Raw genomic sequence first — 18,211 nt, 5'->3', positions numbered from 1 at the left:
CGCGAGCGATCCACTCGCAAAACGGTTAAATGTACCACGCACACGACCGACATTACCGGAGAATAATTCCTTCGATGATGCGACGTTTTTGTTCGAGCATGCAAAACAATGCAAGGAAAAGGAATATTTTCCTTTGGAGATAACGAGACGTAGGTTTTCCTGACGTTTCGATCGGCAGGTAGCGTAAAATGAGAGAAATTTTCTGTACACCCCCGCTCGGAAGAATGTGAACACTTGCTTAATAGAAATTGTGAAATATTTATTTGCTAAACGAGTACAACAGAGTTTCAACGTAAGCGTGTATTTAATGGGATATGTTTATAAAGCAGAAATGCTGTTCTTAGGATTTTCTGCGAACTGACTCGAGACTCGGAAAAACTGAGATGCTCGGGGGGGTTCAATAAACTGGTGTCCTCCTCAGGTAATATTGACTTTTGCTAGGGAGGGGACTGGAGCTACCGACGCAAATATTTATACCGTTAGAAAAACAAGCATGTAGTGCTTATTCTCAACAGAAATTTTATTTTCTGTTACAGGAAAGGAATTTTTTCCAGGAAATGAGTTTATTCACGAACCTGACGTATTCACGTATTATCACCTTTCATTTTATTTGAATTTCCTTATTCAGGGTTGTTGTAAGGAAAATTAACATTCTCAAGAATATGCCAAGTAAAATTCTGATTTCAAAGGGGATACGAATAACTCAAGTACCTCCGTAGGGAACTGCAGCTAGAGAATTAAAATTCTCTGGATAGAGTGATGCTTTGCATATCGTAAATCATCTAAATTCACCGCCACGTGGCAGACTCACTCGGGTTTCGAGTTAATCGCATGCGAATTGGCATGCACAGCTTCGTTTCCGTGTTACTTTCACCGCGGTGGTATAATCACGCCCTTGTCAATTAGCGTGCGCAAGGCGGCGATTAATTCTGATAAAGTCACGTTAATGTAACGCCTGGCAAAGAGATAATCGCTCGTTCTGAAATTACACGATTTTGTTATACATTCGCTTCTCGGTCTGCTGTTATGCGTTTCACTTGAGGGATGCCTTGCACGCTTCATTTTCGATCCCATATGACTCTCCAGACTCGGTATGAATCAGTCTTATGCCAAAAAATTGTCTGCGCGTGTACCTTTCCTCTAATTAGAAGCATAATTTTAAAAGAAATTCGTAAAAGCTTTCGGCTTACGTAAGGGATGTATTCTTCAATTTCATAGTTACCCTTCTATTTCGTCGAAAGCGTAGATACTCGAGTCACGAAACAAATACTTCGTTTGGTTCCACTTCTTGACTAATCTTCTATAACAATATACGAGTGCATGCACGTCCGCAGTTTTGTTATAATAGTGTCAAGCATATTCGAACAAGCTTCTATCGTGATTTTTAATGAATAAATAGCCCATCAAATGTTGTCTATCTCGTCACTGGAAATTCGTATTCGGTTAAGTATTTTTTTTCTTTGGAGGATCCGCGTGTAAAATAATCCTCGCGCGTTATAGTCTGACTGGTGAATCGCGCGACGCCGATAAATTTCAACCGCCCCGCGAAAAAATCGTAATCTACGATTAATTGGTACAAGATGGGCGATCGTGCTAATCTTCATTTTACTCGGCGAAGCCGGAAATTTAATTGAAAACTCGCGTCTAACGAGTTCCGCGATGCGGGTGGCATGTCCACCCACCTAGCAGTCTTCGCGCACGCATATTCAAGAGAGTGTTTGCGCATATTTCTTCCAGCTCCAGGGCCGAGCTTACGTCCGGCTGATCATACAATGTATGATAATCGATGATGCTGCACGACAGCTTACCGCGGACGAACGCCGATTCATCATTCGACCGCGCCGAACTAACGGCGAACTTATACATTATTTCAATACCGCGCCCGTTTTTTACCATAATTAATGCTGATTAATTGAGGCGGCGCGTTTAATGATTGTCAATCACTTCGCCATTGTGCACGGCGCGTCTTCGTCGATCTCAAACGGTGTAAATAATTAACAAACGCTTCTTGCCGATTGTGACCAGGACTCCTTCGAGGTGGTCTTCTGCCACGGAAAGATTGAACAAGGCGTTTCTCTGGGAATTTTTTTTTTGTTAAACGCTATCGATTACAACTTGTTCAAACTTTGCGGATTTGTTTGCATTTGTTTCGAAGAAACGTGGATTTATTTTCTTATAGAAATTTTAATTCATCGAATGGATACGACGTCTGAAGTGAAGTCAGTGAGGTCTGAAGTCATTATCCCTTTTTCCATTTCGAAACCAACACCATGACGATTGTATAAGAATACTTCGCCCTCTATTTCGTTATGCATCGAGAACATGTACTCGAAGTCCTGTTCAACTCCAGCCTCCAGAAATAATTACGCCATTGACACGATTTGAACTACTACATGTCACAAACTTTTACTCGCCGAGGTCCCTCTGGAAACTTTCAAATAAGAAGAGTACCATGTCCATCGAAGTCGTTAAAATTCACCTCACACTGGAGGATCCGAGTCACTCACGGACGTAGTTTTTCTCCTGGAATTTCTTCCATCCCCAAGGAGGATTAATCGAGTACCTACATTTTATTTGCCACCGAGTACACGAGGCAACGCGTAACTCCCGACGTGTACTTATCTCCCAGCGACCGAGCTTCGCCGTTGGATCGCTGGCAGCGAGGCACTAATGTCCGCCTATTATCCCTCAATTTGGCAGATTCGAAAAATCCACGGTACAAACTCTGCCCATAAATCGGCAGATTAACCTCGGACGTTTAACATTATCAATTACCCCCTGACTGTGCACCGCGGGGTCACGAAAGTATATGCGCGTGTACGGGAGAGAAAGGGGACCCCGATGGAAGCAAGATGAAGAGAGGAGGAGTAGGTGAAACGAATAGGAAGGCGAAACGCGGTGAGGCAGCGTTATTACTGGTAATGCTCAGCGTTAACCTCGCGTAGGCGAGGCGACGATGGAAGGAGAGCGCAGTTTGCACCGGAGGAAACGTTTTGTACCGGAAGAGACGACTGAAAGGAGAAAAACAACGGTCGTCCGGCTTGGAGGAAGTCGGGTGAATCGCGATCGCCAGGAAAGAGGTCTAGAGGAGGTTGAAGAGCTGTCAGAGACGAAGTATTAGATTGGTGAGAAGTTAACGTCGGTTTTCGAACTTTCGAACTTTGACCCTTCGTTTTGGGATAACAGTTCACTTTTGTTTTTACTGTTAATTTGTGCTCACTGCAAGTTCTTTACTTCGCAATGGATGCTAAGCAAGTTCGTGTAATATTCTTATATGAATATAAACTGGTGCATTTGGAGAAGATACCGTAAATGAACGCACGGTGTAGCGTTGGTTGAAACAATTTTGAAGTGGAGATGAGAGCCTCGAAGATGAAGATGGAAGACGACCGCTTAAAAATAATTTTATTTATACTATATGATAGAAAAGAAAAATAATCCGTGCAACAGCACTGCGAATAAGACAGTCCAAAATTCCCTTGGACTCGTGCGCTCCGCTGCGATTCCCACTCGAGTCCATGGGACTGGAATGGGGGGCCCCGTGGAACAAGGAAGAGCAACCACGGGGTCAAAGAGTTGGACAAGCGCTGTCAGGGTGTTCTAAGTTCTGACGACTCCGTGGTCCATTAGATAGCGAGGATCATAGGTCTCAACTGGAACCGCGGGTTCCAGTGAATGGCCCTAACGAGACGTCCAGAACGTGAGACAGAAAGACTTGGCGCGGAGGGGGAGGAGGAAAGTGTCCGAAGCGGAGGCTAATTAAGCGAAACAGCCCGGCGCAGCCGACGCACGGAAATTACAGTTAATAATACCGCGCGGCTAGAATGCGTCCCGGGACCAACCGACTGTATTCATAATGATTCCTCGATACGATTGGACGACGATCGGCCGCTGGAGTCTCCCCTAAGATCTCCTCGCATCGATAAGAGAGACGATCGTCGGGATTCGAGAGATCCGTATCTGTAATCGCCGGAGCTTTTACATTGAAATTTTCATCGCGTTCCCGCCACGCGGAAAACGTTCCAGGAACGCGACGCGATACGATTATCGTTATTAACCGTGGACGGGGCCTGAAACTTTCGGAGGAAGCGCGCCGTGCCCCGAGTGTTACGCGATTATAGTGATCCGCTCGGTTGTTATTACAAGATCGGTTCGAGCTTTTCGAGGAAACGGATCAACCGATAGCTGGCGAAATAACGTGAATCGAGGCTCATGGCGAGGCGCGCGCGCGGTGTCAATCGGCTATTTACGACGCCGCGAATTGAAAGGTTGGTGTAAATACGGGTCTACGATTCAATTAACCCCCCGACGCGTGGTTAACTTGTGGCGAATATCCATTACGGAAACCGCGAGTATTTTCAATGAATTATGCAAAAACTTAAAACTGGGAGAATAACGGTAATTTAATAGCGTACAGCATATAGAAGTATATAGAAGGTATCAAATATTTTACTAAATGCATTCGTTTGATACAAGTTTGATTTTACAAAGAAGTGTACCAAACTTATTTAGCTTGTGTATTATTTTGTCTTAAAAAATTACTTTGTCCCTACTATTTAAAAAAAAAAAAAAGACAAGAAATCCACAACTAAACATTAAATCCGAAGAATGCTGCATAACACCTCGATTTTAAAATATCTTTAAAAAAATTTAATGTTTTGATCAGTCTTCTACTTCGATTGAAAATTGATCTCCATCTCGATTCGTTAAATTCACGAAACAGAGGCGAGGTTCGTTTTCTCTGTCAATGCATCTTCGTGGTCGGGTCGAGCGCGTTTCTGCTGGCGTGCGGCGAGCCACAATAGCTGTTTGCATAAATCTTCGAGTCGTTGATTCACGAGGAACCGAGAGGTTCGCGTGCGTGCGCTGCGTTACGCAATGTTCCGTGTTGTTCCTCGTGCTGCCACGAACGCCATGTCTCTCGCCGAAATCGATTACCTCTTAATCCTGTTATTTTGAACTGTGTGCGTGTTTCTCGGTTCCCTTCGAGAACTGGGAAGAATGTTACGTGATCTCTATCTGCCCGAAGCTCGACTAGTAACCCTGTTACGAATAGAAATCTCGAACTTTCATTTCGAAGCCTATCTGCAGACCTTTTAGTTCCAGTATTTACATACAGAAATCTGTATTGTTAATTGTCCACTTACAATGTTCAATTTGAGGAAAGAAAAACAGGTTTGTTATAGCTGTAAAAGACAAGTTAAGCTTTCAACCACCGGTATATAAAAATTTTGAACACGGTCACTTTTGTTATACTGTTCATAAAAGTTAAGGCTAGATGGGTGAGTGTGCAACTTGTTCCTCGCAAAATTTATTAAGTAAATGTACAAGTGTGAATATTATTCTACAAGCTTTACTAACGATTTCTTCAATAACATCTACCTATTTGCATGGGATTAACATTTGTTAAATATTTCTTAAGGAGGTCTATCCCCAAATTAAACAAATCAATGATCAAAAACAGTTACTTTTGAGGTTTCTGTTTACAAAGACTACCTCCTCTACCTCGATCGGCATCATTTATCCTCCTCGACTGTTTCCAAACCCGCTACCCTGAAACGTAAAAATCCTAATCAGAGAAAACAGGGAAAATGTGGCTCCAATTTTCAAATATCACGTTACGTGACGATAAAACTGCTCTGGTCGGTTGGCGTACGATCCCGAACGATTCGTGAGAGACGATCTTGCCGTCCCCCGACGAGCTGGAACAAATTGCGAGCAACGATACCGCTGCGATTTCGTGTATCTCGAAATTACGCGGCACTAATTACGAGCGTTTACTGGCAAACGAGCCATTACCACGTAACGAGGTAAGCCTGGAAATTACAATTTTACATCGATTACGAGGCGATCGAGGCGGCGACTTCGATAATCAAGTGAAAGACGCGCAGATGGAACGAGCCCGGTCAAAAGTTAATCCGCCGTCTCGACGCTCGCGGCGTCTTCTAATCCCGTGTGCAGCGTCGATCGATCGCGAATCTATTGACTGCCGCCCGCGTATTAATTAGTGATAGTAATGTCACGGACGTTTAACATGCTTGTCGGCCGTGGGTCGCGAGAAGGGCAGCCAAGTGGACCGCGGTACCACGGGGTCGAAGGTCCTCGAAAAATATCTGTTTGGCGATGCAAATTATATTGCTCCGTCTAGTAACCCGACGACTTTACTCCGACTATGCTAGAGACGAAGAGATAATCGACGAGGCCTTCCATCACTCGTTTCTGTAGTAGAAATTCTTCCTTCTGCTACGTTGTATGTCCCGCGATGAGATCGGAGGACATACAACAAAGGAGGATATAATATATTAATATCACAACCAATATACATATGTAAATATATACTATAAATATTTATCCATGCATATTTTCTGTTTTTCAGATTAGCAAACACCATAAATGTTATAATATACAACGTGAATTAACTCTTTGCACTCGAGATGTTTTCTTAGCGTTCTATTGCCACGAATGCTAAGTTTACATCGACTTCGAAAATGAGATCTCTAATCTGAGATTTGAGAATCAGGTCACCTTTGCCTCACCGACAATCATTTTGGCACTTCGAGTTCTAAAGAAATTAAACCTAAACAAACATTATTGCTCGTTGATTTACTCTGTCAAACCTAGCGATCGACGGTCATCTCTCGAGTGCAAAAGGTTAATTATAACTCTTCATTGTTTACAAACACGATGTAAGCTGTTCTAAACATGAATCCTAAGAATTAATTTAACACGTGAACGCATTAATTATGATTAAAACTTGCAGTTTCTGCAATTCTAGAACAGTTTATACTGAAAGAGAAACTTCATTCTAGCACTTCTTGCACATCGTCTTGACCCAAAACAATAATTACTTGCGCTAGAGAGAGCGCGATTCTTAATGCCTTGCAATTGACGGTTGATGATCTTGCATTTCGAGAGTCACTACTGCGTGCCAAAAGAAATAGAGTGAATGTTACGAGGATACATAATAAAACGAAGCTTGACATTTATCAGCGTGGCGAGAGGTCGTAGAGAAATCTAAACAAAATCTAGCGATTTGTGGCGCGCGTTGATGATCTGAATGGAAATAAATTGAATGAATACACAGGTTAGTCTTAATTAACCGACCAACGGGAATATTATTAAGCATCGCCGCGGTTTTAATCTCACGTTCGTTTCGTAACTTCGTCGGACCGCGTGAAGGTAAACATTCGACAGATCGTTAATCCGTCGAGTGCAGCGACGGATGCACACGGTGTAAATTCGATGCATCGGCAAGCCAGTATGGAAAGAACCCTCGTTAGAGCTGCTTGTTAATTTAATATATTTCACGCGATAGTAGATTATCATCTCGCGAACGACGTATATAGTCCTGCGTAAACGTTACCATTTTTCCCAATGGCAGATAAAGCTGTTAAGAGTGTCGATCGAAACGAATAACGAGCCGTTATCGAGCCGCGTTTTTCCAACGCGCTTTATTTAAATGCACGAGCCCCTTCGACCTGCCTCGATGCCCGCGCAACCTCGTCGTAAATCTCCCGTTATGAACCGAGTAGGTCTACGAGCCAACCGGGTACCACTGGATGTTTCTCAAGGTTCCAGAAAATTGACCTGAAAGTTCAATCGTTTCACAGGCGGCGAGAGCACGCGCTGTGAAAAACTGCATCGGTACCAGCCACGTGCTTCTACTCTTTGTCGCGACGTTCACCTGAGTGGCTTTGATGAGAATCGTGAAACTCGATGGCGAGTCGACACAGTCCGTATACGCTCATTAGCCTATAATTTCCACCTGCCCGAATTGAACCTCTTCAGGGACGATTTTTCTTCGCTCTTTTCTTATCTCCTTAACTAATATTCAAACCATACAATTTTTACTCCTCTTGTCGATGGATTCTGTAGTGAATACGTTATTATCAAACATTTGTCCTTTTTATTACCAACAGTAATTATAATTATAAAAAACAAAACGTCCACACACGTGGCCAAGGGCGTGAAGAAGTTAATACAAAACCATCAGGACTAAACCCTTCCATTTTCTTTTCGTTATAATGCGATAAAGGTATTTGGTACATGAATGAATAAGAAAACTGTGAATTAATATTCCCCGTGGCATTTTTTGCTTCCAGTGACACCGCCACTACCGGCAATCGGAGAATCAGCGTGGGAGAGGGATCACGAGCGAGCTCGGGAGAGACACAGGGAACGAGAACGCGAGAGGGTGCGCGAAAGGAGTACGGAGAATGAGCGCAGGGAACGGCAGCAGGAAAGAGAATCAGGGATCAGGGAAAGGGAGCCACGAGATCGAGAAAAGGATCGAGAACGCGACAGGGAGAGGCAGAGGGACAGAGAAAGGGACAGAGACGTGTCGGTCTGCATGATGGAACCGCTCGATCCTGTCTTCGTGTCCTCCTCGGCGGCCCTCCTCGCATTGCAGAGGATAAAGGAAACGTCCTTGTAAGTACCACCCTTTCAACCAAGCATTCGGATACCGCGTTAATTCTGGAAATGAATTAATTGCGATTTATTTGGTTGTTCGTGGTTCGTCCACCAGACACATCCATTAGTGACTATAAAATTGCACTAGCTTGATAAATATCAATGTTTATGGGAGCAGCAACCGTCTATGTTGTTAGAAATTAATAATAATTAATATTAATAATTAATTTTTATTATAGAAAACATGAGTTATCATAGTGGAACAATTTGATTTCCAGTAAGATTTCAAATGTATTCAACCATTCCTTCTCGTGTTAAACAGGATTTGATTTTCACATTGGCCGTTTGATTTTAGAAATGAATGAATTAATACTCAATTGACAGCAACAGTACTTACATTCATTGTGGTACTTTACACCTAATCGAGTTGGCTGTTTTACAATAACAATATTCCTAGTGATCAGAAAACAACCGCTGGTCAATGACATTCTTTACATATAAGATAATCAAAGGTAGAATACCAAGGAACACAAATCGTAGAAAAAAAAAAAGATGAATCATCGCCGTTAATGATATACCGATTCCTCGAAGAAAAACTTACAGAACTGTTGGCTAAGAGCCAAGAAAAAAGTAATTTGATCAACGCGCACAATCACAAGCAATCAACTGACTTTACGTAACATGTCTGTATCATTTTTCTCGCCAAGTCGATAACCTTCCGCAGTTATCTCCAAGCATTTATCGAACAAAGTTTTCGTATACGGTCAATACCAACCAAACATCGCGCCGAAGAGATGCTGTACATTTGGATTCTTATTAATAATCAAAACCTGACGAAATCCTTTCCTCGAAGTTTCTCTTTTCACGAGTGTCGCAATAAATTCCTCTTCGTCGTTTCGGTACAATTGCAATAAAATCGGACTGCTACCTGGCTGCGCACCTTCATCTTAAGTATCGTATTCGGCGGTTGAACGGTTTGGAATGTAACAAAATAGAAATCGAGGGTAATTATACTGGCAAGCGTGTTTACAAATTCACGCGTCACGGCCACGTCTTACGTGTACGAGAGAACTGCCTTTATTTTATCAGTTTACTATCGGTGGAAAGCAGCAGGACATCGCAGCCATTCGTTCACGGGGCCCACGGTTACGTGCCGTCATATTTCATCGAATGTATAAGCACGCCCAGGGTTAATAGGACGAGATCGTGCACTCGCTGTAAATCTCGTTTAATTTGCTCTCGTGCACTCGCGAATGGCTTTTTCATTGTCGAGGACGCGACGCATAAGCGATTATCGCCAGAGACAGAGTTCGATATTCAGAAACATAGTATTCGCGCGGTTCGATTCGTATATTTAGCAGCAGCGGTAAAAAATTTCAAATCTTTTCTGTCACCTGTTATTGTCAACTCATTTATGGTGTATTTTTGTGGACAATTATTCTAGAATGCTTGAAAAAATATGACACTAAAATTAACTATAAAATACAAATTCTCATATTAAGACATTTGATATTTAATCAAAAAGAAGTGTTTTTTGTTTGCAAAATTACTACGCTATATGTCTATTTTTCTTTTCAATAGCATACTTCGTCCCGAAAATCAATCGTGAACATTACTCGGGCACGCGTACGATTTGACTGACGCGTTTGTCCATTACTCACTTCTTCTACTTGGGTTATTATTTCTGAAGATTAACGCCGGCGCGGTGCCACCTGCTTCATTTGGTTCGAGTTTAAACACAATAAGATTGACGAAAGATACATGGTGTCCATTACGATCTGGACACAATGAGTATTCCAACTAAAAAGTGTTATTAATAAATATCATATCTTACAAATTTTACTTATTCCCTGTGTGTTCAGGTATTTATTAAACAAACTCCCATGGACTCCCGAGTTCCGAGTACCAAAGTTCTGCACAACTTTCACCCGTTTTGGTTGATCGACGCCAATGATGGCACCTTCTGATCCTCCGTGTCCGTGGATCACGTGTACCGTGAAATCGTCACCACCTCCACGGATCGAGGACCGTCTTCTCGTGTCCCAGTGCCGTTAACCGATAGTTATACATCGCGTTTCGCATAAATCTCGGCCCGTTGGTTGTCTGTTCCCATCACGATGTACGTGCAACGTCGACGACTTCCACATACAAGGAAGTACGCACTCGCACACGCACCGTGGTACATTGGTACCCGCATGTCAGAGGCCCCCCGCGGTGGAACTGCCGCGAGCTTGCGGCAATACTTCACGACAAATGTACTTTCCAGTTCCTTCTTTGCCTTTCCAGCGAACTAGGCGCTTACTACTTCCATTTTGAAACAATGATCCATTCGGGGACACGCGGCGGATGTTTAGAGGCTAGAAACACTTCTACGGAATTATCAGGAAATACGACAGATACTATTTACGTTCGCGACAGAGTCCGGTGCTATTCCATTGCGTTTACAATATAGGCTCGTGCATTCGTGGTCGATTATGGAAATTGTTTTGGGATGCAAGGCAGAATGTAGAATGATCTCGGTAGTGGATCCACGATGACTAGGAAGCCAGTACTTTGAATCGATGGTTATTCATTGGATATAAACCTAAAAAATTACCGCGTAATCGTTTCCGTAACATCGCTAACGCAAACAGCTGCCTTCCTAGTAGTTGAGTATCCTTTAGAAATAAAATGTTTAATTTTAATACATTAGAAGTAAAATGTTTTCAACGTGCTACTAGAATTTTCACAGGTATGTGAGCGTTTTTTTGAGGGTAAGGTCTCGACACCAGTAAGTATTGCGGTCCGCGACTCTGTTATCGAGATAGAAATCAATAACCTGCGATGTTGATGCGACTTTAAATAAATTAAACTTAAAAAATAAAGAGAAGGAATTGTATTTCTGAAGGATGCACGAGTACTAGGAAGACAGCTATTTGTACTTTAGAGATTCAAATTTGTAACGCGATGTTATGGAAATGACTGCGCAGCAATTTTTTAGGATTATCAGGATTCGCAGGACTATCTGTGAAGAAAGCTAAGGATTTCGTGCCGTGGAAATAACTAGATCTGTACACGAGATTGTTCCTTAAACAGCGTTGTTCCCTTTATTTAACCCATCAAATATATTGCCCTTATTGTCCAATTAAAAATTTCCAATTTTTATATAATTTTCCATACTGATTCAGAAATCATTCGTCGAGCACCAAATCTATTCTTCGTTTCTGACACAACCTTTTCAGTCCCATTACGTCACGCACACATCTGTATAAATTAATACGCCATCTCTGGCAGTTAGAAACCAATTACCAGGTTGCTTGAATTACATCCACAACAACATAGACTCTTATATGAAATTACAATTGCACAGGTACGTTATTAACTTGATTCATCCTGTTTACTCTCATCTTCTATGAGTACCAGTTTTCTTGGAGTTGTCACAACTTCGCCAGTTTTAGGATCGAATGATACACATTCCATTAGAGTGCAGCCTAGTACTCCAGTTTCGCTACAGAAGCAAGTGTTGCATCCATCGTGATAGCTTCTTCCCGGAATGCATTTTGTTTCTACAGTATAACAAATAGTAAATTGAAAATGAGCTTTAATCTTGAAAGAACGTTCGTCATAAAAGATCGCACAGAATTGTGGAACTCGAGTTCTCTTAAGTTAAACACTCACCAGCATCTTGGCCAAACGCGGTAGAGCTCACGATGACGACCAAGAAAAGGGCGAATATCGTTGACATGTTTCCCGTGTGTTCAGTATCTCTCACTGCCGAAATAATCAAACGACTAGACTTTATATAGATTCTCTATCCATGTGTTTGTCTCACATGATAACCTTACACAATTTTATTTACATCATCATTTGCATACGTAGACTAACATCATGTTTCGTTCACGCATTGCAACATGTTTATCCGAAGATCCTTATACGTAATCGAGTATTACGTAATCTTTCCTTCGACGTGCCCTTTTTGGGTATGACGTAACGTTGGCCCTCTCAAATAACATGTACAAAGTCATGTTTCTACTTTTATTTCGCGATAAAAAAGTTCGTTGATAAGCAGTGATCAGAAAACTACGACTAGTTTTAAATCAAGGGTTTTACCATGCTTGGTGGAATTCAAAATATAGTCAGTGTAAGAAATATTCATACAGCAACCAAATTAAAATAAAACTAATAAGAAATAGGAGGTTAACATTCGAAGTAATAAACTTTAATTTACACGAAATCTACTCTAAAAATGTCTAGGATTGATGATTTATTATTTCTTCCCCTAAAATTTATTAATAAAATAAACATATGAAGTTTTATTTTGAACCGATTCCTGTACGAATACTTATTACACTGACTGTATATTAAACAAGAATTTCTTTTTTGTTGGTTGATATTCATGTTCAAGGGTCACAGATTCTGAAGGTTGTGTGTTTAATTAGATTTCTCTAGTTAGATGTAATGAAAATAGAACGAATTGAATATGAAGAAAGTTCGTTGCTATTCAAACAATGTTATTAACCTTTATATGCCCTAAGTTTCAAACACCGGACTTTTAAATCGAATTGTACACTCGCAATTGTTCTTTATATTTGGCTGTAGGTATTAATACACAATCTCTGGCAATTAACAGGTTGGTTGAATTACATCCACAACAATGTAGACTTTTATATTAAATTACAATTGCACAGGTACGTTATTAACTTGATTCATCCTATTCCGTCTCATCTTCTACGAGTACCATTTTCCTTGGAGTTGTCACAACTTCGCCAGTTTTAGGATCGAGTGATACGCATTCCATTCGAGTGCACTCTAGTACTCCAGTTTCGCTACAGAAGCAAGTGTTGCATCCATCGTGATATCTTCTACCGGGAATGCAATTTGTTTCTACAACGTAACAAATAGTAAATTGAAAATAAGCGTTAATCTTGAAAGAACGTTCGTCACAAAAGATCGCACAGAATTGTGGAACTCGAGTTCTCTTAAGTTAAACACTCACCAGCATCTTGGCCAAACGCGGTCGAGCTCACGATGACGACCAAGAAAAGGGCGAATATCGTTGACATGTTTCCCGTGTGTTCAGTATCTCTCACTGCCGAAATAATCAAACGGCTAGACTTTATATAGATTCTCTATCCATGTGTTTGTCTCGCATGATAACCTTACACAATTTTATTCACATCAGCATTTGCATACGTAGACTAACATCATGTTTCGTTCACGCATTGCAACAAATTTATCCGAAGACACTTATACGTAATAGAGTATTACGATATCTTTCCTTCGACGTGCTCTCCTTAATTACCGATAGAAAAATGAGAATACATTCCACATTTCCGCACTTCAAAATTGGTTCGTGGATAGCGAATTCGTTGTTTATGAGAATTTTTTTAAATGTCTAAAACAAATCCTCGTATTTTCTCTAATTTATTTACACTTACATGTTCTGTTATCGCTTATCTAATGCAAACACCGATAAAAGAAACGATGACCTTTTGCTACAATGCATGTATTACATCTTCTACTACATAGTTATCGCTTGAATTGCAGCTCGACATTTCTCTCGAGATATCTGCTGCACTTCAAATTCTGATTCTCGGTTGAGAAAAATGTACTGGACAAGATTAATTGTTTACGTTCGTGGGGAATGTTGTAGCAGAAAATTTATTTGTTACCAATCAACTCGAGAGAATAACTGACTCTCGATTAATTTGACTGCTCGAATACCAAGTGACACGCACGTTCGGCGTGGACTCGAAGATCGGAAAATCGCGCGCCAACGGGGGGTGGGGGGTGGGGGTGGAGATGAACGAGGGTTGCGTTTCTTCGTCGGTTGGACGCAGATCGAGATAAGAGCGAGTCGGATTATCGCGAGTAGAAGCGGATTTATGCCAGTTTAAACACCGAGCTGCGGGCCTGGTTTACGGCACGAAGCGTGCGAGGCTGGGGCTTCGTTCCGATGAAATATAGCCCGACTGGGGATGCGTCAGTGGGCACTGACGCTGTTTTATCCGGTCAAGCTGAAACGCGAATTCCCCCAGCTCGGGGCACAGTGACGCGGTAGCAGTGGCGCATAATCCTATCGACAAAAAGGAGGCATGCCTAGAGCCACGATCAAAAGAGACTATCCAAAACAATGGTCCAAAAACGTCGTCGTTATTCAGAAATAATGTTACCAAGGTTGTGTATAATGTTTGTGTGCTCGAAAGAGTAAAATATTGTGTTGGAAACTTTCCCTGGGGGGAGAGGAAGAGGGGGGGGGGGGGTTAAACATATTATGTTAGACATCAGATGTATTCTTTCTGAACTATTGTTCTTGTATTTCTCGCAAGTTCTGCACGTTCTTCGTTTTGTCACAAGAAAATGAATTTGAAAATATTCTTGACCTGTATCGATTGCTTTTCAAAGACGGTAACCCCAAATTCCATTTCGCTTTGGGTCCCTTACGATGCGCCACTGCAAGTAGCGTGAATTCCTCGAGCGCGGACGAGCTTGACCGGAGCATGTCCCGTCGCGATCGCATAATTTATATCCAGAACGAATTTATAGAAATTCGTCCGTATACGCGACTTTGTTTACCGTGGTACCCGTTATATTCTCCTTCGGAGAATTATGGCACCTTAAATTCCGCCGCGGCCCATCGCGACGCCTTAAGGGGTAACACCTGGTCGAAGGCGTAAAATATACACGGTTCTTTGAAAAAATATACATGACAGTATGTAACTGTACGTTCGAGAAAGGTGTCCTCGTTCGGTACTGTACAATAACTCTCGTTTAAAAAAATATTTTTCTTGTAACGGGGAGTTGATTTTTTTTTTTTATTATAAATAATACATACTGTCCACGATTTTTCAAATGTACGAACTTGCAAAGCACTGATCTACGAAACCAATTTCTTAATCGATCCCTTAAATCTTCCAACTCGATGTAACCAACTCTCTTCACCCATTAGATACGTTTTATGTCGCGAAATATCCTTTAACAGCGGTGTGCACTTCGATGGAGGAACAATCGGCTGCACGCGTACGAATTTGGTCACCGAACGAGTTTCGCATGGCTTCGGGATAAGATTGATCGACTGCGGTTCGACGTGTTTTCGCTTCTTTTTAGCGGGCGAAGACAAAGTTGAACAACCGCCGTACATCATCCTGAGAAATCGTCTAACCCGTTCCTGACAGCCATTTCGGTGGCAGTCTAAAGTATCAGCTCGATTCTGCTCGCTATTCCTCGCCCCGTAAATTAATCCCTTGATGTCGATTGTAATCAATCCTACATACATCCTAATATAAGAAGACAGTCAAGAAAAAACAAAATACAAGAGCACAAAATCAGACCAGATTCAGCACTAACTAGATGCAGAACTGCATCAGAAACAACAGACTTCCTCAAAGAGACCAATATACGCATCAGTATACATAAAAATATAATACAAACCTAACATTTACACGACAATTAATATTTCTCGCTAAAGAAAAAAAAGATCGCTCTTCGATATCAATCCCTCTTCTGCAAAAGATAATTTGAAACACTCCAATGTGTTTCAACACGTTCGCTTTTTGAAGAAAACCAACCTCTTTCAGGAATAGTAATCTATAGTCGAGTAGCTTCTTTATAGTCGCTAATATCCCTTTAAAGAGGTTCATGCGACTATAAGTAACTGATATGAAAGAAAAAGAATTGTCAATAAGCCTAAATGCCTGACCAGCGATCCTTTTCGATATCTAATTTTGCAATAGACGATGGGCTTAATGTTTCGGTGTCGGCTTACGTGGAATAGGCACGAGTGTTCTGGCCAATAAAATTCAGGAAAGCTTAGGAGGTTTGTTCCTGGAGACGCCGAACGGAAGCAATATCGTTTCTCCTGAAACGAACGAGCGGAAATCGCGGCGTTTCTTCGGTCAACCGTTCTTTGGGGCGAGATCTTGAAAAATTATAATGAACCCCGCGCGTAAGTCCGTGCGCCGACTGCAAATCATAATGGAGTATCAACGTTTACCCCGTCGGTCACGGTATCTATTATAGGGGACAAATGATTCATGGATATTCACGAGAGTGCTACGCAAAATGTTTTGACGTGAAAAAGTCAAGTGATTTATGGACGCGTTTAATGCGTCCGCGCAAGAAAAAGTATGAAAGATGGCGGCCGTTTTAAAAATCGTTCTTAAGCAATGAGAAACGTCTAATGCATACGCGTAATTAAATACCCAGATGCGAACGTTTAATTTTAATTTGCCGAGTATATTACGCGACAGTGAAAAAAATTAACGATGTTCCTTTAATATCGTGTCATTTGCGTAAAAGCATTTGCTCGTGGCTTCTTGCAAAAGGGTCACAATTCTCATTTATCTTCGGTCCTGTTTGAAAGCGCAGAAGCACATTATCGATTCAACTTTCTTTCATACATTTCCAATGCCTATTTAACATTTATAAACTCGCTACGAAATCCATCATTTCTCGATACGGTGTATAGTGGAAACAGCCAGCAATACATCTATGAGTGCAGCATTTTGTTTCAATAGTTAAGTATCTTTACATAGTTGTCTGAAATATCGTACATTCACACATACATACAAAATTTTGTAATATTTTTAGACTTCGAATTAGGGATATAGCAAGTTAGCCAAAAAAAAAAAAGAAAAATCGGTCGCAAATGTAATGTTTACTTAAAATTAAACATCATTCGAAATAATAACTTGAACCTCGTTTATTCTCAAGAACACGTACGAAGATTGTCTCCGTTTTTGCGAGACGTCTCTGAAACTTGAAAGGCTCTAATTTCTCCGACGATAACTGATTATCGCGGCGCTTCTAAATCCGCGGAACCCGTTATGGAAAATCACAGGTAGTTCCCCAAGTTGCAAATCGCGCATCCCGTTAAAAGTCAGCGAGCAACGTTTCACCTGGCGTTCCGTTGTTTCGCGCGCGTTTCCACCGAACCGATTAACGTAATGACTGCCACTTTTTTATCGTTCTCTTTTCCCCGGCGAATCTGGTATTATTCATAAGCGAATTCTTTCTTCTCGATGTTACGTCCGGGTGTATACGTCCGTTGGATGTTTTATGTATCACGTATCAGCAAGTAATTTCACCCGTTCTTCATCGAACCGGTCATAACACACCGGAGTACATCGATTGATAAACACGATGCTACCATGAATAATGCATACCAAAAACTTTCTGTATAAATCCATGACAAGCGCACTCGAATTTGTCGATTCACCGGGTGGCTTCCACGGGAACGTGAAACGAAGGATCGCGTATTGTCGCGAGGCAGCCCGTATTAAAGATAAAATAACGATGAAGACATCTTATCCATATCTAAATTGAAATCAGCGCTCGGGGTACCAGTTTCTCGAATTTCTTGTCGCGCTTCTTTTCGCCGTACGTAATCAATGTCACTGCGAGTATCCGCTACAGTCGCCAGCAGTGAGCGACGATGGGATGCAAAAAAAGAGCGCTCATCGACTGGCAACCTGAATTAATTCGTGCGTTGCGCGGTCCAGCTGGACCGAATTGTCAGGAATACGATTTATTTGAGTCAGCGTTTCCCAAATTATCGTTTACGCGACATAGTAAGTGTTCCATGTACTTTTACGTAAAGATCAAAGGTCTATAGAGATTAATTTTATGTGTTAGTTCATTCCTTAAAGTGAACATTCACTTCGAGTCTGGTGCAATTAAAATGACTGACGTATCAACTTCGAAATAAAGGTTACTGACGGTTCGGAAAAAAATTGCAAGCTTGTCAATTCTTGAGATTCTTACATTTAAAAGAAAGTATACCATATGTAAATTTCATTTCATCTGAAATCATTTTCGAGTT

At 41.5% G+C, this 18,211-nt stretch overlaps 1 protein-coding gene across 2 annotated transcripts in view; it reads left to right on the top strand.

The window, feature by feature from the left end:
- LOC128889070 (Krueppel-like factor 6) overlaps positions 1 to 18,211 on the top strand; it is a 409,458-nt gene that overhangs the window by 368,794 nt on the left and 22,453 nt on the right. For both annotated transcript variants that reach the window (XM_054146392.1, XM_054146393.1), the window contains one exon: positions 8,103 to 8,430. In XM_054146392.1, the coding sequence (XP_054002367.1) occupies positions 8,103 to 8,430 (328 nt within the window). The remainder of the gene's footprint in view (positions 1 to 8,102; positions 8,431 to 18,211) is intronic.

This window comes from Hylaeus anthracinus, unplaced genomic scaffold (genome assembly GCF_026225885.1).
Source record: "Hylaeus anthracinus isolate JK02 unplaced genomic scaffold, UHH_iyHylAnth1.0_haploid 11994, whole genome shotgun sequence".
NCBI lineage: Eukaryota > Metazoa > Arthropoda > Insecta > Hymenoptera > Colletidae > Hylaeus > Hylaeus anthracinus.
This window is presented reverse-complemented; position numbering and strand designations above follow the sequence as displayed.